Genomic DNA, 27,015 nt, shown 5'->3' on the forward strand with positions numbered 1-27,015 from the left:
TGAGCACCATTTAATAATAATAATAGACAAGAAGAAACATACACAAAGACATGTCATAATCAAGTGGCTTAAAACCAGTGAATAAGAGAACAGGTCTTCACTCTGGCAGCAGTAGTTCATCATAGCAGTAGGTGATTCCAGTTTCCAGTTTTTCCCCCAATATTTTCACAACCAACATCACTGTACCCCTTCATAGATGCCACCATTAACTGAGCAAACTGCCTTCTCAGGAGTCTGTGTCTCAGCTTAAGAAGGAGGCTCTCCTCTGAGCTCCTCAGGCACCAGCACCAGCATCAGACAGTGTGTCTTCTTCAAGGGTCTGGGCCCAAACTCTTAAGGGTGCTTCCTCCTTCTAAAGGCTGTTGATTGCAACTGTTATCTTTGTTCCCACAGTCCTAGGGGTGGGATACCTCTGGGATATTTAAGTGTTCTATTTCTTACTGTTTAATATTTTATATTAAATTCACTATTTTAGAGATCGTTTAAATAGCAAAGAAGGATGATTATATCTTGTTAGGCAAAAACATACAATCATTTTGTTACATGGAATTTCAAAAATGTATAGAAGAGTGAGTATGGATGCTAAGTAACCAAAAGGTGGAATGGTTCCTTATCAAGTTGTCTTTCAGCTTCGGGTCTACCCCCTTATTCTCAAGTTTGTTATTTGGGGCTTTGCCAGGTACACGGATGCCTGATGGGTTCTGCTGGAGTGTACTGTAGGGAGAAAGACAGCTAGAGGGGGAAGACAGGACTTTCTCCGTCCTGTTTTACTTCCTGTTCCTAGCAACATCATACTAATAATGTTTGTTACTCTATCAGAAACAACTGATTCCCAGCAGCAGCTGTTGGTTCCAGTGTGTTTGTTTTCTCCACATTCCCAGAACCACTGGGACATTCGAGTACTACTGGCCAGCACGCTCTCCTCAGACATCTGCGTCCCAGTTCCACGGATTTTATGAATTCTTTTTTGAATTTTTGAGGCAGCAGCACCACCAGTTAAGTTGTGCCTCTCTCTTAGATGCTCCCTTCTTACCAGCTTTATGGGGTCCTTTCTCCAAAGCAATGAGATACCAGTATCACACTCTCAGATGTCTGGCTCTAACTTTGTAGGGCCTTTTCTTTAAGCATCTAGATTTCGTTAATCATATCTCTTCTCATTGTTCTCATAAGCCTGATGGTGGTAACTGATTCCTGCAATTACTACCTCTGTGATACTTACCTTGAGTATTTTACATCATAAAAGCACATTTATAAATGACAATACTGCCTTTAATGTCAGATATGCTATTATACACAGGGTATTTTAACATTGCTATCTTTATTTTGTCCCTACATTTTCAAAGATTTTTAATAAGGGCTAAGTTATAAATGTTTACATATTAATGAAATGGAAAAGGTCTAAAATAATTCTCCCACTTCTTTCTCATCTTTGTCCCATTTTGTCTGAGACAGAAATAAAGAAACTCCATTCCTCAAGATTTGGGGAAAGCCAATTAGTCTCTAGGAACATGTCTCCTCATCTATAAAAATACAACTTACAAACATATGCAAATGCACAACTTGTAGTCAGATACTAAAACATTTGCATGGAACACTGAGCCATCACAAGTTTTTACTACTGGGACCAATAGTGACTGGACAGCAGAAGGAAAAGATGAGAGAAAATAAGACAGGAGGAAAGAAGAGCAGTAACTGAGGAAAGTGGTTACTACCCACTCAGAAATAGACTGGCACCTGGTTAATAATAAACAATTTTAAAAAGCGGATTCCTGCTTTTACCATTCCACCCAAACCCTGCTCCCCGCCCTGCAGAGCAAAGTTCTTCTCTGCCGACGAGACAGGAGGCATTTATTAACATTCAGCAAATACTGTTTATTGCAGACTGTCCAGCTGACTCATGTGAAAAAGGCACTATGATAATGAATCTAGATATTCTCTCTAAATGGATTCATGTTAAAATATACAACATTCTTACATAACATCTGCTTTATATATGTGAAATAATATAACATTTAATGACAAAAATCGTGTTTCCCAAAATAACATTTGTTGACGGTTAGGTATCTTTCCTTTCTCTATCTAGAATCTTTCACAGAATTAAGATATATGTAAATTAAGTGTTGCTTATTACCAGAAAAACTTGACACAGACAAACACATAAAATAGCCCCAATTTCCTTTTAACTGTTTATATCAATATTCAAAACTGAGGCCTTCATTAAGCAAATACTGTAATGCACATCAACACAGGCTACTTCCTTTGACTGATTTTTGAGTGTATGTGACCTTTTTTCGTTTGTGCTTTCTCATATATAAGAACATAGTATACACAATAGGTGGGATCTAAACTAAATCAAAACACAAGCTATACAGGAATTGTGATCAACAAAGCCATGAGATAGAAAATGTCTTGGGAATGCTCTGTAGTTTACATTTGCATGTTCAAGGCCTTGTTATACTTTACAGTTCATTAAAATGTTTTAACTTCTTTTAACTGTTGGCATTAAGAACTTGAAATAAATCTAAATATTCTATCATTGAACATGTCAGAGAAGAGGCCTGAGTAAGCAGAGGTTAGCCTAAAGTCAACCTCACCCTGAATGACAGACATCATAGCGAAAGGAGAAACTGACAATGTTTAGATTGTGATTCACGGGCAATATCTTTGCATTGCTGCAATAAACAAATCACCACTGTCAAGAAATGCCTGTTCATACATTGAGATGCGTAGGAAATAATCAATTCAATAAAGGAAACCTCACCTTAGTAAACTGGTCAAAATATTTCCCATGGTTACATAATTGAGTTTAAAAATTTTTAGTACAAATAATTGACCGAGAAGCACGTCCTCTGCTTATTCAGGTTTGCATTGTTTTATGGTGATAAATTAAATGTAGCAAGAAATAAGAATCTGATATTCCCTTCATGGCTTCTTAAAACAAAGCATGTTGGAATAATGCCAAGAATAATGGAGTTTAAAAACAACACACAAACAGATTAGTGACTGCTTCCCTCATCAAAAGATTCCACTCCTGAATCACTGGCAGCAGCACTGATTTTTTCCTGTCGTCTTCGCATAATTTCTTGCAGCTCAGAGCTGCCACTGCTGTCCTGAAAAATAAACAGGTTCAAGCAAGATGGTTACTGGTTTGTGTAGGCTTCAGGTCATACAATTAAATAGCTCACAGTAGAGTTCTTTGGTGTTATTTTGCTACTATATATTCAGGAAAACTGAATGCTGCCCTTCATATAAGTGATACTGCCAGATTCGCTAACACCTCACGTTATTTTTTTTCATTTATAAAATAACATGGAGCAATTAATTCCCTCATGCCTTCTACTTGAATGAGATAAAGATAAAACAATAATGCACAGGGACAGCTATGTGTTCCCTGGGAGAAAGGACATGTATACAACAAGCATAATAAGAGGGTAAATTATCAAATAATCCTCTTGGGCTCAAGAAAGAGTCTCATCTGCCACTAGAGATTTTAAATCAGAGCCAAACATTGGGCTCAGAATATGCCAAATTTTCTTCCACCCAGTTCCGACCTTCTGACATCATGCAGGTTTTTTCCTTTCCCAGCTCTACCTATAATCCCTGAGCACCCTCCTGATTCTGCTTGCATCGATACAAGTCTCTGGCAACACAGGTGAGTCATCTAAAAGACGAAGCTCAATCAAAGGGCAGGGTGAGGTGGCCATACTGATGCAGAACAAAAGGAAGCTCGGGTAGTCAGCTCTGGTTTCAACTCATATCCGCAGGCAGCAAGAAACCATGATGAAATGGGTGGTGAGGGTAAATGATAATGATAGGCAGGTTCTGGATTGAAGGAATTTGGAAATTTGAGGAATATGGAATTTTCTATCATATCCTATTAAGGAATTTATATGCTCTCAACAAAATCAGAATGCTTAATGGTAACAAAAGTCCTTTAGAAAATATATAATCCTTGTTCATACTCAACATATGGAAAGCAATCATATCAAACCCTAAAATAGAACCCCCAAGATCAATGTTGCCAGAAAAACATCCAAAGGAAATATCATTTCTCCTGATTGAGAATGGTTACAGGGTTGTATGCATGAAGTTATCTTACACTGAGCTATTTAACAGCTGAATTTTTATAATACATCTGTTACAAATAATTATGTAACCATTTCATTCCAAAGACTTGAGCCTTTTGAGTGCAATGATAATTTTCATGACCACTATTAAGGACTGTGAGATGTAACAGTTGGAAACTACTCTCCTTACATAGCTCATTTTAAATAGAGAAGGAATATTATAAACCTAGATATATACAATCTAGAAAACATTTATTTTCCTGCTTTTTAAAAAACAAGTACAACTAAATAATTACTCTTCCATGTTCATTTTCTGTGATCCCTGATATATCTTCCAACTGATTATTTAGATGTTTAATCAGGCTGAAGACTCACAGTTAGGTGTTTAAATTCTTATAAACCCACAACATGTTAGAATCTCTGAACTAAATATTAAGAAAAGGCAAGAAGAGTTCTGGCTCTCAGAGTGAATGTCTATTATTGTATCAAAAGCTAAATCTTAGAGAAGTAGTTAGTGCATATAAAATGTGAACATTGGGCAGGCCACGGTAGCTCAGCAGGCAGAGTTTTCATCTGCCATGCCAGAGACCTGGGTTCGATTCCCGGTACCTACCCAAGCAAAAAAAAAAAAAAAAAAAGAACATCAAGCTTTTCATTAAATGGCCAAAAGTATATGCTAAAGCTTCATATAACACGAGCATTTACAACAACCTCCCTGGAAAAGGTCATTAATTGTCTCTAGTGACAAATTCCAAAGCTAAATCAAATTTAATTAGCTTTGTAAGAGAGGGAAATTAACCAATATAACCATAAATATTTGTTTCTAGAGATTTCAATTTGTAGTCCACCCTCCTGACTAATGCAATAAAACACTAACTTAGGTTGACAAGCCATACCTCTAGTGCAGCTTTTTGAACAGTTATTTGGCTAAAGACTCTGGCCCCTTCAGGGCAGACTGTCCTCAGTTCATCTTTATTGAGAGAGAAAAGTTGTGCACCATTTAATACCCCAAGACTATTGACAGTCCTGAAAAGAAAAGAGGGAAAGAAGAAATAATGCATTAAAACATTACTTAGAAAAAGCAAAAAGGAAAAAAATTTCTGGTCCTGCTAGTAACCTCTTTTTTCTAATTCCATAAACTGGTACTTATTAAATGCCATCACAGTGCTTATTCAGGACAAAAACAAGAAAATTCCACAATGATGGCCCTGAGGCTATATAAAATAATTGTTTATAAAGCTTGAACATGAGCAAATTGTGTTTTGTTTCATTATTGCTTGTACCAATTCCTTGAAATTTGGTGTTTCATAGAAAGAATATATAGCTTTCTAATAACCAGGCATTTAACTAAACAGTTTACTTCATTTTTCAGTCACACTGGGTAAGTGAGTTTATAATAGTCAAGGTCCCTTGAATACACATTATTCAAATAGCTATCTTATCAGATACATATAAAATATTTACAAATTCTTAGATTATAAATAATAAAATTCAACCATGGGTTGAATAAAGGAAAAACTCTATTAAATTATAATCTACAGGTAATGTTATCTACTTTTCATATGAGACACAGTTTCCTGTAGGAGAAGGACCTGCATGTTCTGCATTGCCTGGGGAGTTCAGCTAAAGCTATAGCCTGACCCTATGTAAACCCGATGAAGGACGAAAAAACTACCAGGCCTCAAGGCTGCTGACAATGTGCTTAGGGACCAGTGATAGACACATAGTCCCCACTGGCCATCAAATGACTGCTTCTCCCAATTCTTTTTAGCAAACTGTCAGCGACAGTCATTTCCTGAGTACAGGGCAAACACAATTTGGGCTCTTATATTTTGAAAGAGTCAATCATGACATCTTAGTCATAATTGTAACCAAAATGAAAACAATGCATGCTTTCCATGCAGAATTAAAAGTGTTCCCAGAGAGGCTTACACAGGGTTGAATCCTTTCGACGTTAACCATGTCTTCACATCCTCTGGTGTGGAGTCATAAGTGATGTTGATAACTGGCACATTCTGCCGTGGCACATGGAACTTCTTCTGAGCTGCACTCCGACCGATGGTCAGTCTGTGGATGAGCTCATCCTGCACTTCCTCCATCTGGGATTTCCTTCCTAGACACAAACGCAGAGTTGGTTATTTTTGAAAAGCCTTAAACCTGTGTCACTGCCTGTAGAACTCCAACCCAATAATCCTTTGACCTTAAAAGCACTTGCAATCAATTGATCCTACATCCTTCCTCACTTTCATCCACACCTAGTATAAATTTCATGATCAATTATTCAAATCACTCTCTGGCTCTTCTCTTCTCTCTTCATTGTACTCAGTTGGCAGAATCCCAGGCCCAGTTAAATCTAACTTCTGCCTATTCTGTGACTGCACCTGTGCAGCTGAATATAACACAGCCACGTTGAATAATCGCATATTAAATTCATGATCATGAGCATCGATGGGGCTCTTAATGCTCCCCATACTACAGCTCCTTAGGTCAGTGGTTCTCAATCGGGGCAATTTTGACTCCAGGGGACATGTGGCAATGACTAGAGACATTACTGGTTGTCACAACTGGGGGGGAAGGAGGGGGGTAATGCTACTGTCATGTGGTAGGTAGAGGTTAGCAATACACTAAATACCCAACAATGCTCAGGAGAGCCCCTGAGACGAAGAAAGATCCTGCCCAAAATGTCAATAGTGTCAAAGTTGGAGAACCCTGCCCTAGATTACGTAATTCCCGATATGTCCTAGACAAGTATTTAATACCTTCTACCTTCTCCACAGAACTCCACCTGTTCCCTAAATCTTACTCTAAACTGATGATCTTACTTCCTAATTTCTGAACATAATGAAAAATTAAAAGAATATCCATAAATTTCCCCTCCACATCTCTTACCTACCAGTGCTTTTACCCATACACTTTGTCTTCTTTTCCACATCCCTAAGGCCAACCCTACACATGTACACTAGGCCCCATGCCCTCTGCCTACTCAAATATTTTGATGGCAATGTCACCCCTAATTCTCCTACTTCATTAATTTCCTTCTTTATAGGTTCATTTCATCAACATACAAGCATGCTATTATTTTGCTATTATTTCTTTTATCTTTAAATAAGGCCTTTCTTGCTTAGTACCTATAGTTATGCCTATGAGTTACTTCCAGAGGACCTCTTTTGTTGCTCAGATGTGGCCTCTCTCTCCAAGCCCAACTCTGCAAGTGAAATCATTACCCTCCCCTGCTACGTGGGGCCATGACATCCGGGGGTGAAAGTCTCCCTGGCAACATGGGGATGACTTCCAGAGATGAGCTGGCTCTGGCACCATAAATTGACAGTGCCATCCTAACCAAAGGGGAGAAAAGAAGTGTAACAAATAAGGCATAAGTGGTTGAGAGAGTTCAACTCAAGTTGAGAGGCTCCTCTGGAAACTACTCTCACACAAGCTTCAGCTAGACATTGCTACTAATCATAGCACCAGCTTATGAATTTGTCTCCTTATTCTCCCTCTCTATCATCCCACATCTTGTTCTTCATTCTCTTTTCAATACAACAGGTAAAGTGGTACTTTCAAAGTGTAAGTCTTTACACTTTAAAGTACAAAATCCTGAAACTCCTGTGCTTAAAATGTTACCATGTGATCTAAATTACTTAGAATAAAAGGCCCTATAGGATTGCCACCTCTACAGGCAATTCCCCTATTCTCCTGGATCCCTCTACACTAAACCACAATGCTTTCCTTGGAGCTCTTCTCCCCTACCAATTTTATGCTTCTTTGGAAAGATGCATTTATGAATATACTTTTATGAGAAAAATGAGGAAGAAATGAAAGTATGGGCCAGGGAAAAAATGTGTTTTATGTGTGTGTCTAAAAATACATAGATGTATTACATTATTATATATCACTTTCAAAGATTAAGAGCAAAGACCAGATTATTAATCTAATTAACCAATAAACTTGGCAAGTGGTAATGACCTGGTCATTGAGGTCAATCGAATTTTTTTCAGAGAGAGTGTTTTAGAAAGTGTTTGGTGCCCTTGGGAAATAAACGAAAGTGAGAAATTTCATCACTATTTCAGTCTATTTTAATACCCAAGAATTCAGGAAACCTTTTCAAAAAAAATTTGAAAGGAGGAAGGAAGGGAGGGAGGGAGAAAAAAATATCGAGAAACTATTGATTGAAACATTTAAATTATATGCTACAAAGATATAAACACTTTCATATCACCACATTATCTTACCATACAGCATATGAGTGCATCTCAAAGGAATAAAAATTTAAAATATCCCCCAAACTGAAAGGTTTATTTTCTTATCTACAAACTGAGAAGACACTATGGTGATCATCACCAGTCCACAGCATAATCTTCTTCCAAGAAATGGAAAGTGCTGTTAGGTTTTGATTTCATTTTCAATGTTCTAGAAAACAACAACCAGACTAACTTCACACCTCTTTCTAAAATAAACTTCTGATTAGAAAAGATTAAACTCAAATAAAAGGCCTAACATTTCAAAGGAAATGGAAGAAACTCAAAACAACTGAAGAATTGCTATCTTCAAAACGGATAAAAAGGGAACATTTTTGGATCCTGAGATAAACCAATCTGCATAGCTTATATGACACATGGCTCCAAGCTACCATTTTGAGGCAAGGCACAGCTACAATTCAGTGAAAAGGGTCTCGTTCTTGCCCCTTACTATGATTTAAAAGCAGACATGCTGACATTTTTCCCTGTCCGTGGCTTTTTGGTAACATTTTTATGAATGAGTATTCTCTTTCCAGTTACTTCCATTTTATTTTGATTAGAAGTTTAGTCCTTATAGGTATATTCTGAGAGAAATACGGCTGTCAAGAAACACACACTTAAACATGCCTGTCTTGTTATAAAAGGCTGTTGAAAAGCCCAATATTCAATCAGAAAAACTATTCCCCGAAAAAGTACTCAAGAGGAAGCATTCAAGAAAATATTTGTTTTATAAAGGTAAATATATTTACTTGATAACCAACTCTACTTGTGTAATACCTTATAACTAAATGTGAGATTTTATTGTTTTAAAGAAAGAAGTACACTTGTTAATTCTGGTAGAGTTGTTTATATTTTATACATCAAATGCTATCTTTCTACTTATGAAAACAGACATGAAAATGATGAGTCACAATTATCAGGAGAGTTCTCTATTTTCAAAGAATTCTAGCTATGCTTCTTTCCCATTAGGTTATTCTTGGTTTCTCAGAATGGGACAAAGAACAAACTGTCCCAGCCCACAGACTGTTCCAAATGGAGACTGAATGCCTATGAACTCTGATCCTAGGCCTGGAAAATGAGTTTCACAGTATCAATGATTACTGTGCTGATGTATCAAAGGAGAGAAATGTTATAAACTTGTGGTAAGAATGAAGGAACAGTTATTTCTAAGTGAAAAATTTTTCTTAGGAAAATCAATAAAAATATTTATAGAATTTTCTCATTTTAAAATTATGTCTTGGGCATCTTTAAAAAGATAGGAATCTTTTAAAAATCCATGTTTAAAAATCCACTAGCACATTGTATTTTATTGTATTTATTCACATACACACACATAGCAGTAATTCTGCTGCATGGAAAGTATTACTCCCTTTCCCAAAACTTCACTTTTCCTTTAGTTTTCTGGTAAGGCAAGGGTATAGATAACAAAGGTATTTAAATTGGCTATACCTTGGGAAAGAAAATAATGTATAAAAGTAGGCTATGCTTAATGTATTTAATCAGAACTTCCAGAATGGTTAAACTGTAATGGTTGTAGCATCCTTTTAATTTTTTTTTAATTTATTAGGAATCACCACAACTCAGCAGATGGAGATATGATTTACTAAGATGAGAAAAAAACAAGTTGAGAATGGGGGTGAAAAAGTCAATAATTCGGTCTTTAACTTGAATTTCAAGCATCCAATTTCAACTATAATTAGTTCAACATATGTATATGTCAAGAGATGAGATTTAATATGAAGAAAAAGTTAGGAGGCATTCATTTGCCAGTGACACAGACAGTATTAAAAGAAATGGAAATGGTTTGATCATCTATAGTAAAATTATGTTAACATACAGAGAAAAAAAACAAAACGTGAGCCTTAGGAGAAGTCATCACTGAGAGAATGATAGATACCCTTTACATATCTATGGATATGTATATACAGACACACACATAGCCCTCTATTTGTGTAAGCATCTGTGCATATGTGCATTTATAAATATGCATACACACATATACATGTATATGTACAAATACTTTCAACATACTGAAATATCTTCTTGATGCAATTTCCAAAAATTTTTATATATCAAGTATAGGTAAAGCAAAGTAATTTTATGTACTTAAATTTAAAAGCATAATTTGAAGATTAGACAAAGCTATATACTACAAAGTTAAAAAATGCAAATTATCTTGGATTTAGCTTCAGTTTTTAAATTATCTATACTGCTATACTAACAAGGATAGTACTAACCCTATATTAACAAGGAGAATCCAAAGTTGGCCATAGTGTCTTTTCTTTCTTTTAAATATAATTTTCATAGAAATATTTCATATGAAAAATCAAATTTAAACTTATGAAAAATATGAAAGTAAAGTCTAAATCACAAGAAATTTGAATTTGGAGGGCATTTTTGAGAAAATCTGCTACTAACAGATGATTCTATTAAGCTAGTGTGACTGTGGGTAAATATGAAACTAGCAAATAAGGGGAAGAGGAGCAGAAATCATGATGATGAAGAGGATGATAGCAGCAGACATCTATGAGTGCTTATATTGTGTCACATATTGGTCTAATTCAGTTTTTCACATATTGGTCTAAATCAGGGTCTTTCAATCTTGGCACAATTGTCATTTTGGGCCAGATAATTCTTGTTTCATGGGGCTGTCCTGCACACTTTAGGATATTGCTAAACACCCCTTGTCTCTACCCATTAGATATGAGTAGTCTCTCTCTAGTTGTGACAATTAAAATATTTTCCGAAGATTGCCAAGTGTCCTCTCGGGGTGGGAGTGGGGGAACCACCCCTTGTTGAGAACCACTGATCCAAATGCCTTATATTCATTATCTCATTATATCCTTATACTTATCCTATGAGGTAGAGACCAATACTTTCCTTACTTTTTAGATATCAAAGTATAGAGAGGATTATTAAATTGCTTAAGGTAGCATGACTTCTGTAATTTTTCACTATACTAACTTAAGTACGTCTGGCTCCAGTGTCTGCACTCAATCACCAAAATGTATTGAACTATGCGTAGAAATGCACACATTAGAGAGCAGAGAGAACTTCCTATCTGTTAGGAATTACTTAGGAGAGAGAAAAATTAAGCGAAAATTTTTGCAACCTACAAAGTGTCATCCAAGTGTAAAGGATTATTATTATGTATAACAATATTTAATACCAGTTGTGCTGGTTTGAAACTGTTGTGCACCTGGAAAAGTCATGTTCTTTAATTCTGATTCAATATTGTTGGGTGGAATCTTTTTGATTAAGTTGTTTCCAAGGAGATGTGATCCACACAACAGTTGGTGAGATCTTTTGATTAGGTGGTTTCCATGGAGATGGTCTCCACCTATTCAAGGGGGGGTCACTTACTGGAGTCCTTAAAGAGGGAACCATTTTGGAAAAAGCTTCAGAGCTGACACAGACAGAACTTTGGAGATGCAGAAAGAAAATGCCTCTGGGGAAGCTGTTTGAAACCAGAAGCCAAAGGACCAGAAGATGTCAGCCATGTGCCTTTCCAGCCGACAGAGATGTTCCAGACCTATCGGCCTTTCTTGAGTCAAGGTATCTTTCTATTGAGGCCTTTCTCTCAATGGACATCTTTATGGCCTTAGAACTATACACATCTTTATGGCTAGAAATAGCCATATAGGAACTTATATAATTCCTTTATAAAAAGTCATTCTATTTCTGGTATGTTACATTCTGATAGCATTAGCAAACCAAAACACCAGTAGAAACAATAACAAACATTTTACTTATCAGTGCTTTTAATTCACCGAAGAAACTGTCTATTTTTGCTTCCTTGAGAAACTTACGATCCACAGGAAGTTGTTTGTGTCTCTGGCTGTCTCGCACAATACTGCCACCACTGTCACTGGAGTTGCTGTTCTGACGGGTTACACTTGCTGGTACCTTTGACACAGGAACAAGTGCTGGGGCAGGTGGAAGAGGGACAGGAACAGGGGCTGGTGTTGGAGGAGGTGACGGAGCAGAGGGGATATCAGTTGGCCTTGGACCATATTCCATCCTTTGTTTCTATAAAAAGATGAATAATTTGAAATTAAAAAAAATATAAACCTAGGCTGGGAAAACAAATCACACTTTGAGAGAGCATTATTGGCTATTCATTTGTTAACTTACTTGCAAACCAGAGCAAGTACCTGTGGGATGTGTACGTGTGTATGTGGATGTGTATATCCTCACAAACCCTACATGGAAGGATAATTAAAATCATATTTTAAATATTCTACATACTTGTCAAAAGTCAAAATGTAACTTAAAGAATCACAAGGATGCATCAAATAGCAACAGTATTGGTAATAGTAATAAATGTCAAGAAAACTAGATTTGGATGTGGAATCACACAAGACCAGAACACACCAAAAATAATTGGTTATTTTATAATATTCACTAATAATAATTTCTAATTAGATTGAAAGTCTAAATGTCAATATTATAAAATATCACTGACTCCTCATCTTAAATGTTTTCTATATTTAAAGATGTTTAGTTCTGCTGTTTCCAAGTAATTTGTTAAGAAGGTCAGTGTTCCAGTAGATAAAGGGGCTATGCTTTAAGATAAATAAGTTCTCCTAAAATTTTGTTTTAAGTGTTTCTTCAGGTCATAGTTCTTTCTTCCATCATTATATACTAATTTATTAACATTAGGCATTTTCTTTGTTAAAACGGGATGCTCTGGGGTGTATGGTGGTGAGAGAAATGGTGCATATAGTCTTTTAATAAATGTTTATGAAACAGTAACAAAAATATTGGAAAACAGGTCATGTGGGAATTTGTATTTAAAAAGGTTGTTATGCCAAAATATAAAATGCTTTCCAGTCATTTTAAATTATGATTGTTAGGTTATAATAAAACAGTATTTGTGTATATTCCCAATGCACACAGTAGTTGAAATTTTAAATCTAAACAAAATATTTCAACTAATAGATAACTGTGTTCTAATAGGCTCCAAATTCTCAAAAGGCACATTTTCTTTGTAGAATCAAAGATACAGAGCAATGACTTGTAACTGACGTAAAATTTAGATACCATATTATCAGAATTTTCCTTATTCTATAATTTAAGATTAGCATATAAATACAAAAGAAAGCCTTTTGATAATCTGATCCTTTGGTTACAACAGAATTTACTTTGAAGTTCTAAATTGGCCCAAATATAAGGCAATACTGATTTTAAGATGGTTCCTTCCCAATTTCCACAGATCAAAATCATATAAATACACACATACCACCCCCTCCACATATACCACTGTAATTCAATCATTAGTGGTGTCAACCTTCATCATAGCCTCCTTCACAGTAAATAATTAACACCTGTGGAAATCTGAATGGGAAGGAGAGTTGGTTCTCTTCTGCTGTCTCTTTGAAAACTACCAATCACCAACCAGTGGGATGGGGAAGCTGCGAAAGGGGGTGACACAGGAAAGAATGGAGACTGAAAGAGGGAGGAGTTTATAACGCTGTAACTATTTCATCTGAGGGGAAAGTTAGGGGGAAGGAGAAAAGCAGAGAGGGAGAGAGTTGGAGAGTAAGCCATGGAGTTAGATGGGACAAAAATAGAGACAGCTAACCCCCTCAGCATTTAAGGCCCACAAGCATTTCTAATATATGCAATAATATGTGAAAATATATTATATATTAGAATGTATCATCATAATCATTATCACACCTCAAAAACAATCTTCCTATATTTGGGCCAATACAATATTTAAAACAAACAAGATACAGCAAACATCATCAAAATTCAAAACTTAGCACACACCAAAGCCATTTCATTAATGTATGTGCAATGTTCCTTTACAAGAATATCCTCTGCACCTGATATAATGATGGGCTAGTGAATTTTCACTTTTGGATTTCAAAAGTGTCAAAGTTTAAATTGTTTTTAAAGCTCAAACAAACAAACAAAATGTCATGAGCACTGCATTCTGTGATATGATTCATATTTTCTGCTTTCATGAAAATAAGAAGAGTTAGTATTTTGTTGTCCATCAAATAATACTGTGAAAAACTGAATACACTGTGTGTGCTACTGATGCAATCAAGCCTGAAGGCAGGCTCACCAAATGCTCTGTGCATCATTTCACTTATCTGTCACTGCAAATATATATGTATATTTGATTGAAGTAAAGAAAAAACATAGCAACGTTTTTCATTAATTCGGCCAAAAATTATACCCATTTGGATTATTTCCCCCTTTTCTTGATGCTTTTCTCCTGTCCCATCTTTCATCCCTAAAGTGAAGAGGGGGGAAACTTCCCTTCTGTGAATAATTATAATTATTTCCTTCCTTCTCTGAAATAGCAACCAAGGCAGCTTTCCAGTGGAAGCAGGTTTATTGGCATTCTTGGCGTGGAAAAACAGAATCAGCACTGACTCTGAGGTCCCATCCCATCTTCCCTACCCCCTTACCTACTGCTCTTCCCTTCATTACTTCTGCCTCCTGCTCTTCTTGGTTGGAGATATGGAATTGATGACTCCAATACTCTCAATTTATGAAACCTTGGAGAGCATAATTGTAGTCTTTCCTGAATCAAAGGAACTCTTAATACACTCATCCCAGTTTGCACAGGGCTTTCCTGGTTTTGGCACTGAAAGCCCCACATCCCCAGAAACCCCGCAGTGATGAGTACAGATGCTCAACCTGGGGTGGACCCACGTTTGCACCATAACTACCACTTCCTAGTTCTTGCCTGCTCTCTCTCATAAACTAATTTAAAGTTCTGTTTAAAACAAAATCTCTCTTTCTTTGTCTTTCTCTGAAAGGAGTCAGAATTACCAGATACCATGGCAAATTTATTTTCCCACTGGTATTTAAGCCTGAAGAGTCACTTTTCTTGAGCAACTAAAACATGAGTTGAAATTCTCAAGGATTAAAGAAATTTTTGAGAGGTAAGCTCCTGATACATGGAGATGCTGCTTCAGAAGGTAAATTATACAAGTAAGCAGAGCAAAGTCACTAAAACGGAACAGTTCTCAAAAATGTAACCTACTCTGAATTTGGTCTCTTTGGAATTCCACAGTGGAAAATGAGGCACAGCTGGAACATTTGGAGGGTGTTAAGTCTAAAGATTGAATCCAAAATATTACACTGAAAAGAATTGCCAGGAGGGAATGACTGTGGGTTACCTCTGACAGCTCGCCAAGTAATTGCTATTTGGAAAATGGAGTAAATCACATCAAATGAGAAAATTAACACAGGGGAGGGAACTAAAGTTATATCAATTATAATTCTTGCCAAATATCAGAAAACATGAGCATAACCACCTTGACAGTAAAATCAACCAATGAAGGAACTTTTAAATATATAATTAATTTCTACCACTCTTATTAGCCATGGGAAACAACATATACACAGCACAAACACTATAGTATAAAGACTGTAGAATATTTCAGTAGTAACTATTTGTGTATTCGAGTATTATATCTTTAAAATTGTAAAATATAGGTTCATTTTATAAGCCTTAAAAGAATACAATTAGAGTGCATTAAAATGCAAAACTCATTCTTGTTTAAAAGCTGGTTTTATCAAAGGAAATATCTATGATGGTGTGATTTTAGTGAGTTTTATCTTTGAACTTGTCTGCAGCCAAAACAAAATATTTCATAACTGTGCACATGTGATCATTACTTTATATATAAACTTACTTTATATGTATGTACGTATGAATGTGAAGTATATTTTAGAGTGGGTATTACTCAGGTTTTCCCAGGAAATATCTGAGAAAATGCCAACACATGAGGCAGAATCAAAAGTAACCGTCCTTGTCTGAAACATGCCTCCGACAGATAAACAGTCTTCTGACATTAATTTAAAACACCAATTTTAAAGAATTGAATATTATCAGGAAGTTGTCCTGACAAAATGAAAAGGTATCTTTTGTTAAATGGTGACTTTCTGTGCAACAGTATCTGAATGTGTGACTTGAGCCTGAAAAACAGAACTATTCATAAGATGGGCTGAAATTAGTAGTGCTAGCGGTTTAGTAGTCACATAGAGAAAATATTTTCACTTTTAATTTAGGACTATTTAAAATGTAGAGAACAACAGAATTTTATATCTAGACTGGATTGTGGAGAACATTTAACCTCACTCCCATTGCATAACTGATAAAATATGAGCACAGAAGAATAAAAATGCTTTCCTTAAGGTCACATAGCTGGTCAGTGGCAGAATCAAGGCTAGAACCTGCATGTACCAGTACCCGAATTGGGGCTTTTCCCACAGTATCATAATGTCTTTTGCTAAGAAGCAGAGAAAGCAGGAGACTCTCTGTTGAATTCACAGGGCTATAATGAAGGGGCTTTCAAAAATAAGTATGTGGATCTTGGTAATTATAAGTTATTCTCAATCCTGTAATATTTTTCCATACATAACACTGTGTCCCTGTAAGAGTAAGAATATCTATAATAATAAGTATATAGACTTAATAATCAACTAATGTACAAAAGACATCTTTAATCAGGCATCTAGGTAACTTTGAAATAATATCTGGGGAGAAGGGTTGGTTTCTGCCCTGGCCATAGAGATGGAGAATCCATGTGGGAAAATGGGCAAATTCTAGCAGATGAATAGTCACAGTGCTAGAAGTCTAGAAATCAGTCAAAAGAAATATCAGGAAACTTTATGTAACAAGCAGATTCCAGGAGGCGAGAAAGCATCCTGAATGCCCATCTGTTGTCCCGCTAAAACACTACGAAGAAAACCCTGGGATTCTGTACAAAAGAAAAAAATTATCAAAAGATATATCATTTGTCTTCATTTCTTCATAATCTCTCATAAGCATTTACTTCCCTTTCCCTTTGGTTCCATTCTATTTTTTTTTTTAAATAATTTTCTTAAATTCTTTATTACCTCCCTCCCTGATTCATTTAATTATTTTTAAAACTTTGTTGAAGTCACGAAGGAAACACACTGAGTGGGAACGGCTGCCTTTACAGGGCTGTTAAAAATTATTCTAAATGTGAAGGTGTTAAATAGCCTGGACTCTCAAAGGTGTCAGGTAGCAATTTAACACTTATCCTCTACTGGTGCCAGGTACTAGCATCCCTGCTATCAGAGCAGAATCTCCAGAAAAAAAGTGTGTGAATGGTAAACAGGTAAGGGCCGTACTTGTGCCCTTCTCCTACTAACTGCTATTATTTATATATACTTCTTAATCACAGGAAATGTGAGGGTATAAAAATAAGAGACATAACTGTGTGAATTTTTAAAATATCTGGTGACTTCTAGATATTGCATGGAAACAGTTCACATCAAATTCCCCTATTTCTACCATCCACAAAAATGTCCTCTTTCTAGGGAAGTTATATAATTTGGATTATTTTCCAAAATCATTAGAAAGTTGAAAGAGTTGATGAAATACAAAGAAAGGATAAATAAGACAAAAATCCAATTCCAAAGATTATTTTTTTGTATTGATTAGATCAACTATTCCAGTACAATGCATGACAAAGCTGTTACAAGAAAAGGTTGCCACTTAAAGTATTTACACATGTTTATATGGACAGAGATAGCAACCTTTTCTCAGCACTGTTCTCCAGGACAGTAGAGTGGATCAAACACAGGCTCTGGACCCAGAACGCTGGGTTCTGATGCCGGCTTCACACAGCTGTGGGCAAGTCTCTGTACTTTAGTTTCCACATATGTAAGATGTGCCCACTGCACAAGGTTGTTGTGGGAATTAAATAGATAAGTATTTGTGAAGTGCGTTACCAGCACCTGGGACTCAGCAGGAGCACTAACCAGCGGCCTTATCCGCCTCGTAATATCATTGCTGTCTGTGAGTGTGATGGAAGTTTAGGCAATGAATCATTAGGTGTCTTTTTGTGGTACATTATAGAAACCTAGAACGTTTTTGTTAGAAGCTTCTTTACATTTCCTCAAAGTTTTAACATCATTGCATGGATGAGAAAGGCAGAAAAGCGTGTGGGCATCATGGGAGTGAGAAAGCCTCTTTGACCAAAAGGGGGAAGGGAAATGAAACAAGGTTTCGTAGTTGAAAGATTTCAAATGGTGTCAAGAGCTCATTCTGGAGGTTATTCTTACGCAATGTATAGATACACCTTTCAGTTTTTGGTGTATTGGAGTAGCCAGAAGAAATACCTGAAACTGTGGAACTGTAATCCAAAAGCTTTGATTCTTGGAGATGAGTAAATAACTCATCTTTCAAAGTGTGACTGGGTGATTGTGAAAACTTTGTGACTGACACTCCCTTTATCCATTATATGGACAGATGAGTAAGAAAAAAGATAAAAAATAAACAATGGGGGGGGTATGAGAGTACAGGATGTTTTGGATGTTCTTTTCACTTTTATTTTTAATTTTAATTTTTTTGTGTGTTAATGAAAATGTTCAAAAATCGACTGTGATGATAAATGCACAGCTATATGATGATACGGTGAACCACTGATTGTACAATTTGGATGATTATATGGCATGTGAATATATAATATATCTCAATAAAATTGCATTTAAATAAACAAGTAAAGAAATGTGGGGCCCATTTTTGAGGAGAGGGAGGATCCCTGCTGCTGGCACAGCAAGCATGAAGGGAAAAGTGAAGCCACAGCAGCTGGCTTGGAGATACGATTGCATGTAACAGGCTTAAATACGCTTTCTATCTGTTTTATATCAAGCATGAGATGCTGAGACTCAATAAATATTTGTGGAATAAATGAATGAAATGATGAATAATACATTATATAGCTTTGGATTTTTTTAACCCAGCAAAGTATAATGAATTAGGACAGTATCGTTTGAATCTACGTGAGTATGATGGCAATCTGAAATCAGCTGGAAGTTGTTTCTTTAACCATTTTTAAGACAAAGGTGACATTGCTGTAAAGAAAGAAGTATGACTGGCATGCACCTCCAAGAATACTTTTTTCTTTTTCATCCTACTCTATTAATTGTTTTATGTCATAAATGCTTTAAAGAAAAGGAATCCTTTTAGAGTAGGATTTATGCCTAGCAGGTAGCAGATGGTTGAGCTTGCCTATTAAAATTTTACAAGATCTTGGTGATTTTGTTGAGCTCAGTCCAAAGTTTTCAAGCAGTGTTAAAAAGTAGATTATTTTTAATACTTTTTTAAAAGTAGAGCCATTAACCTAAACACCCGCACTCACACAAAGAAATACACATTAAATTTCTACACACATTTCTACATGCAACACTGCATTCATAGATGCATCCCGAAATTTTCATAAGACAGTCAGATAGTGTTAAAAAGATTAAAGGAACAGCCATAACAGGCAATTCCCACAAGGACCACAAGCTTCTATTTACATAAAGTAGCAAAACAAATTGCTAAAACTTGTGAGCACTTAAAAACTTTCCTGGTTGTGCCAAAGTTGACAAAATAATAAGATGCAGCTCTGTTGAAGAAAGAGTAATAGATCTTATGTTTTCCAAAAGTACTCTCCCTATGTATGAAATGTATTTAGATTTTTTTAGACAGAAATAATCTTTCAAGCAGAAAACTCAACTTATGGCTCAAACCAGGAATCAGAATTACAGAAAAAGACAAGACTGAACAGTACACAGGAAAAGGTAAGAGAGATTAAATTCTTTAGGAAATCTCAGGTGTGTGTGTATGCATGTGGGAGGGGAGACAAAACATAGAATTTAAATTATTTACAAGTTAAGTGTCTTATCAGATTTTGCCCATTCCTAGCAACCAAGCACACAAATAAAAACAAACTTGGATAACTTTTTTTTTTTTGCTGTGGGCATGCACTGGGAATCGAATCTAGGTCTTCAGCATGGCAAGCGAGAACTCTGCCACTGCACACCGCTGCCCGCCCAGATAATTGTTTTTAACACCTAAGATAAAAGCTCTTAGTTTCTATTCAAATGAGGTAACTAGACACAGCCTTTGTGAATAGTGCTTCTTACAGTTTATGAGTCAATACTAAAAGCAGTTCATATAGTTCAAACAGCATATCCTTTATCACTGTTTAAGACATACATGTCAAGTATACACTCTATCACTGCTTAAGGCATAAGGTCAAAATCTCCACAGGTAAGCACATGAAGAGAGAAGCAGGTGTTATGTCAGGTAACCAAATCTTAAAATCAGAGAAGTAGGAACTTAGGAAAGAAAAAGGTATCAAAAACTAAGTTAGAAAATTCACTTCAAAAATCCATGAGTAGACCATACCTTGAATAACTCAAACTCCTTCTTCGGCATTAACAGCTAATGACAAATGATGAACATAAAATAAATGCATCATATAAACACAGATCAGCCTAGTCAAAGCATAAGAACAGCAAATAAAATTTCCTCTGCCACAACTTTAAGGTATGAAGACATATAAACCATACATTAACTATTTTAAACATTTGTTTGATCCTTGAATTCCGATAAGGCCAAAAGCCACTCTGGATAAGGCTGAAATATTATGAACGAAAAGTACTTTATAAATGGTATGGCAGCAGGAGTTTGACCCTAGTTGTTAAGCTGGAAAATCTGTATTTTATTAGGATTATAGCTGACATGAAAAGTAACTCTTTCACTGAACATACTGTGCAGCTTATGCTCAAATTAGTGACATTATTACAAAGTCATGTGATCTTTTGCTCAAAGCTTGAAAATTAAAAGATTCTTCCTGGGGAAAGAAGCCACACCAGTCTTAGAAGCTATACATAGAAGACTACATCCACTCTGTCTCTAGAGATTCTGTGAGAAAGTCAAAAGTCCCAAGAGTCCAACAGCAAGTGAATTTGGATTTTATGGTGAATGAGATGGCAAGAGTCAGTGAAATCGTGAAAATGTGGTATGGGTCCTCGATAATTACTCAAAATATCAAGAAGAGAGACACTGACCTACCAACTCTATATAGGTACATAAGTACATTTAAATGTTAAAATCTTAAAATCAAGAGAGGAGAAAATATAATCCAACTGAACAAATACTCATGTAGTAGAGTCAACTGAGATGAGTGCAAGTTCAAAGTTGGTCAGTGACAGAACATTTAATAGACTCTAAAACAAAGTTTAATGAGGATGGAAGGACTGGTGGACATTGTAGCCACTACCTCAGTGCCATACTACATCAAGAAGAAGCACTGGTGGATAGAAGGGCCATGAGTATGATGAAGAAGCATAAATATTATTTTCCAAATGTCAGAAATACTGTAAGTTGGAAAAGATAGCATTCAAGGACATCACTTACTGCTAAACATTGTGGGTAATTTCATGAAGAAGTAAATCATAAAACAAGGTATAATTCCTCCCAATGTCTCTCACCACTGTCCTCCAATTACCCCAGAAAAAGTTATTCAAAAAAAGTAAAAAATAATTAATACTCAAAAGGTATTTATCTCCTGTTTAAGAGATAAATCTGAATTTTTCTTAAAAATCAAGTTTTCCTAAGAAGATTACCTGTATGGTATGTGTATATGGTGGATCAGCACGTCCTAATCCAGATTCTGTAGTAGGTCTCACAATATCCAAAATATTATTTGGCACAAATCCAGAATCTCCACTTGCATTTCGAACCTTCCACCATTGCTTCCTATCATCAAGGATCTGCCATCATCAACGAAAATAGTGTCATTTTAGTACTAAAATCAATCTATGAAGGATTTTCAATTTTTATTTCTAATCATCAATTGAAAATTGTTTTTACTTCTAATTTATTTGTGATAAGTTGACTTAGCATCAATATATTATGGATTGAATGATTCTCAGCTATTATACTAAGAATTATGATTACTAGCATAGGAGGTGATGTTACTATGATGAATCTACCACAGGTCCATATTACCAACCAAGAATGCATAACTTATTTGCATTATCTGAAGTGTTTATAGATAATTAAGATAACTCTCTTGGAAAGTTCTTCACCTCCATTTTTGGAACATAAAGGAAAAGTATTAAAGTCAGTTTTTTACAAAACCTACTCTGTCACACATATTCAAAAAGACATACGTAACCTAAGAAAGAGATTTGGGAGTCTTGGTAGATTATTTCCAAAACCATTAGCTCACTGATTACTGAGTACATTTGAGAAGGGATACTGGGAAAGAAAGAAGGAAATGTTATTCTTATATTATTATGGTACATCACATTTGGAAGTGATAATCAGCTTTGATACCTAAATTTTAAAAGTTATGAAGAAGTGGGGCGCACAACATGTAGACACTCATACTCACCATCAAAAGAAGCTAAGAACTCTACCATCAACAACTAAATGACAGATAAAGTAGCTACCCCTCCTAAATAGATACAGGCATCTATAATATGCTGGGGATCATTGGAATAATAAAATAATCCTAAAGAAAAACTACTTAACTTCTGCATTTCTTTGAGGAAGGCTTAGATCTATGCCAAATGAAGAATACAATAAATCCATTTTATTAATAATATAAAAGAAATACAATTCTGTTACCTCTATAATTCAGAATACAGGAGTAAGGAAGACATTGTCCGTATTTTAAAACCTCATCTACTCTTTGAGACCAAAAGAAGAAAGGCTTCTTTTGTCCAGACCCTAAATTTTCTGTAGCACATAATCTAACTCAACCCATCTGGATAGATCATTTAAACAATCCAAACACAGGGAGTCGAGAATAAGAATGAGGGCCTTTAAACCTGTATAGCTTAATATAATCTTGGATAAATTCAGAATATATTAAGCAGGTAATCAAAAAGTCCCTTGAGAGATGGGGGGAAAAAATGGAACTATTAAACTTTATCACCAGGGGCCCCTGTACTGTGTCAAATATTAGGGACACTCAAGTCAAGAGATCAAGCCCTTGATCTTGAGGCTTGCTCTTGTGAAAGTTATATATGTAGCAGAGAAGCTTAGCCTACCTATAGGTATGCCTAAAAGCTACTTCTGGAGGACCTCTTTTGCTGCTCAGATGTGGCCTCTCTCTCTCTAAGCCCAAGTCTGCAAGTGAAATCATTGCCTTCCCCACTACGTGGTACATGACGTCCGGGGTGAGGGTGCCCCTGGCAGCGTGGGAGATGACTCCCAGGATGAGCCTGGTCATGGCATCATGGATCAACAATGCCATCCTGACAAAACAGGTGAAAAGAAGTGTAACAAATAAGTTATCAGTGACTGAGAGAGTTCAAATAGAACCGAGAGGCTACTCTGGAGGCCATTCTTACACGGGATTCGGTTAGACATTACTACCCATCATAGGTTGCCAAACCCCAACCAAAACCATTCCTGCCAATCCTAAAAAACACCTAGGGCATTATATAAGACTCTACAAAGGTTCCATGCACTAAGGTAACTTTTCAGAAACCTACAATCTCCAGATGGGTCCCTGGACAGCATAAGTCCTGAAATGCAGAGGAACCAGCCTCTCTAAAACATCAACTAGTTCCATCCCCGTATCCCATATTACTGCCAGCCCCTTTCAGAAAACATGAAAAAGTTAGAATGGGCACAGCTCAAATACCTCTTAAGAGTGGAAGAAAGATCAAAGGTGATGGTTGAGTTATAGAGAGAAGGTAGGGTTTAACAAATGAGTATTACTGCTGAATCATTATATTAATATTTCTCTTAGTCTCCAGTATCTTTGAGCAACTAGAAGTAAAAACCTAAAATTGTGGAAATGTAACCCATATCAAACTCTGAAATTTGTTCTACAACTAATTGTTGTGATGTGTTTTGAAATGTATTGCTTTTTTGTATATATGTTATTTTTTACAAAATAGAAAAAAAAAAGTCGTGATGTTAAAAATAAAATTTAATTACCTCTAAAATATCATCCTTTAGAACTGAGAGCTCACTGTTGTTCCGTGCCACAAAGTCATACTTTGACTTGGCATACTTCTTGTTCTGTGTTTTGAGAGGCTCGTAATTTCTATAAAAAGAAAGAAGCAAGATTATCATTTTGCTGGCTGTTCCTAAAATAACTGAAAATAGAAGTAAAGCATTAAGGCAAGCTAAATCCTACCAAAAAAACAGTCTGACAACTTATTTAGATGGCAGTTTTGTTTCATTATTTTGTTTTACCCCATGTAGAAGCCTAAAAATCACAGTATATGAAAACCAAAATAAACTTTGGAGTTCTTACTACTGAAATGAACAAACTATGGCTAGGACAAAATTAAAGGATACAAAATCACAAAGGTAATTATGAATCGTATCTAGATTTCAAATACATAGATTTTTGTCCATTAAATACACATACTAGTTTGTTCATTAGCATCTCTGCTAGGAAAGAACTAAGATAAAGACAATAAATGCTCATTAATATTTCTCATAAAATTAAAGGAGGTTGAAGATAATTTCTAGAGTGGAAATTTAAATTATATATTTATTTCACTAATTCAAGCAATGTTTCCAATTCATTAATGATATATACATATATATATACATATATATATATAAAACACTCTGACTAGGTATTGATTCCAAGGAAAGCTCTGCCCACTTACCTAAATTGCAAGAGAAGTTATGAACTAAGTACTGGAATATACCATACTCTATGGAATCTGATGAAGTATAAGACTGATAATACTTTCAAATTAATTAATTAACTCACAATAAACTTAATACAATTTTAAGAACAGGGATACAGGCTCTACATCAGAACCGAAAAAGAACAGTTTCTTAAAAACCAAATACCTCATCTGATTAGATGACCATTAATATACTTAATGACAAAATTGAAAATTACTTTTATGCATAAAACACAAAAACTCTGTCACAGTAACAATTCACTAATTTTATTTTCTTTGTACAATTTAATAATAAAATAACTTGAATGGTTTCTTCTTTACTTCCAATCTCCTCTCCATTTACACTCTGACATTTCCTCACACATATCGACAAGAGAAAAGACAGAAAATGGCTGAAGTTGTTTGGTTATCCTGCCCCTTGTCAAGCAGCCATTGTTTTTGCTACCCAGTAAGGTTCTCTGGAATGATAAGTCATACCAAGGTCTGCTGGACAATTGTGTATACAACATACTGTATGATCATAAGTAATTTGCTACCACTTAGATACTTAACTTACAAGAGAAGGGGAACAGGGACAAAGAAAAAAATATAACCTATAAGTTGTGTTACTTAATCACTATTTTTGTTACTAAAGAACAGATTGCTGGAAAAAAAAGTGAAATCATAGCCAAAAACCTACCATTTATTATTAATAATAAACTTAAAATGTTTATTATTATGTTTCATGCATCTTCCATAACTATCCTTATTGAAATAGCTGTACTTTAATCTAGTTCATATATTAACCTTTTTAAATATTTAATTTGGAGATAAAAGATATTCAACCACCTTTAAAATTTAGGAAAACAATTTGAGTTTTCCATCATTTTCTCTTCCCCCATGTTCCTCTCTCCTACAACCTTGAGAATAATCACTACCAATAATGGAGAGCTGAGATTATGATACAAAGGGCAGAATAACTCTCTGTCTCTGAGTATCTGAATCAGTGAGTTAAAAAAAAAAAAAAAAAGAGTCTCACTTCAGTTGACCAAGATGATGGAAGAAGATGCTCCATAAAATGTGTGAAAAATGAGCAGAAATTGGCAGAGTCATCTTGCTCAAAATTCCAGAAAACAGTTAAGTGGTTACAGCAATAGGATGAGTGCAGAAACAAGAAAATGAAATTAAAAACAGTAGAAACTCTGGGAGATTTGGCTGGCCCCTATCACATCTCCTTCCAGATGCATTGTGGAGCCACAACTCCTGTTGTGGGTCCCTGGCACTGTTCCAGAGGGAGCAAATAAACTCTATACACATACCAGGGTGGCTGTATGTTGAGGCCAGTCCAGTATCTTGAATGATACTACAAACTAACTAGAACTAAAAGACAGAGAACACTTCATCCAGCAAAAACAGAACACATGTTCTTTTCTCGTGCACATGAATCATTCTCCAGGATAGACCACATATGAGGTCACAAATCAAGTCTCAAAAAATTAAAAAATATTGAAACCATAAAATATATCTACTCTGAGCACAATGGGATGAAGCTAGAAATCAATAACAGGAGAGGGGGAAATAGAAAATTAACAAATATGTGGAAATTGAAGAACACACTCTTAACAACCAATGGGTCAAAGAAGAAATAACAAGGGAAATTAGGAAATAGCTTGAAGTGAATGAAAATGAAAATACAATATACCAAAACTTACGAGATACAGAAAAGACAGTGCTGAGAGAGAAATTTACAGCTCTAAATGTTTACATTAAAAAAAAAGATGTGGCGATGAATACACAACTCCATGATTATAACAAGAGCCATTGAACGTACACTTTGGACGGACTGGATGGTGTGTGAATAAAACTGTTTTTGAAATAAAAAAGGGGAAGAAAGATCTCAAATAGAGAATCAACATAATAACTGGAGGATCTAGAAAAAGAAGAGAAAACTAAATTCAAAGCCAGCAGAGGGAAAGAAATAACAAATAATAGAGTGGAGACAAATGACATATGGAATAAAAAAAAAAAAAGAACAACAGATCAGCAAAACCAAAAGGTAGTTCTCTGAAAAGACAAACCTTTAATAGACTGACAATGAAAAAAAAAAATAGAGAAGATGCAAATAACTAAAATCAGAAAAGAAAGGAAGGACACTACTATAGACCCCACAGAAATAAAAGGATCATAAGAAAGTACTATAAAGAATTATACGACAACAAATTAGATAACGTAGATGAAATGGACAAATTCCTAGGAACACACAAACTACCTACACTAACTCAAGAAGAATT

The 27,015-nt window shown here is 35.5% G+C and overlaps 1 protein-coding gene across 20 annotated transcripts in view; it reads right to left on the reverse strand.

Moving 5' to 3' along the window:
* Window positions 1-967: 967 nt before the first annotated feature.
* Window positions 968-27,015, reverse strand: part of EPS8 (EGFR pathway substrate 8, signaling adaptor) — a 288,863-nt gene continuing 262,815 nt past the window's right edge. For 16 of the 20 annotated variants that reach the window (XM_077170203.1, XM_077170198.1, XM_077170195.1 and 13 more), the window contains 6 exons: window positions 24,036-24,144; window positions 21,704-21,850; window positions 12,115-12,334; window positions 6,000-6,180; window positions 4,964-5,093; window positions 968-3,110 (listed from right to left, as the gene is read on the reverse strand). In XM_077170203.1, coding sequence (XP_077026318.1) covers window positions 2,997-3,110; window positions 4,964-5,093; window positions 6,000-6,180; window positions 12,115-12,334; window positions 21,704-21,850; window positions 24,036-24,144 — 901 coding nt within the window. In that variant the 3' untranslated portion in view covers window positions 968-2,996. The remainder of the gene's footprint in view (window positions 3,111-4,963; window positions 5,094-5,999; window positions 6,181-12,114; window positions 12,335-21,703; window positions 21,851-24,035; window positions 24,145-27,015) is intronic. The other 4 variants (XM_077170208.1, XM_077170205.1, XM_077170210.1 and 1 more) reach the window with 1 other exon arrangement.

This window comes from Tamandua tetradactyla, chromosome 7, assembly GCF_023851605.1.
Source record: "Tamandua tetradactyla isolate mTamTet1 chromosome 7, mTamTet1.pri, whole genome shotgun sequence".
Classification (NCBI taxonomy): Eukaryota; Metazoa; Chordata; class Mammalia; order Pilosa; family Myrmecophagidae; genus Tamandua; species Tamandua tetradactyla.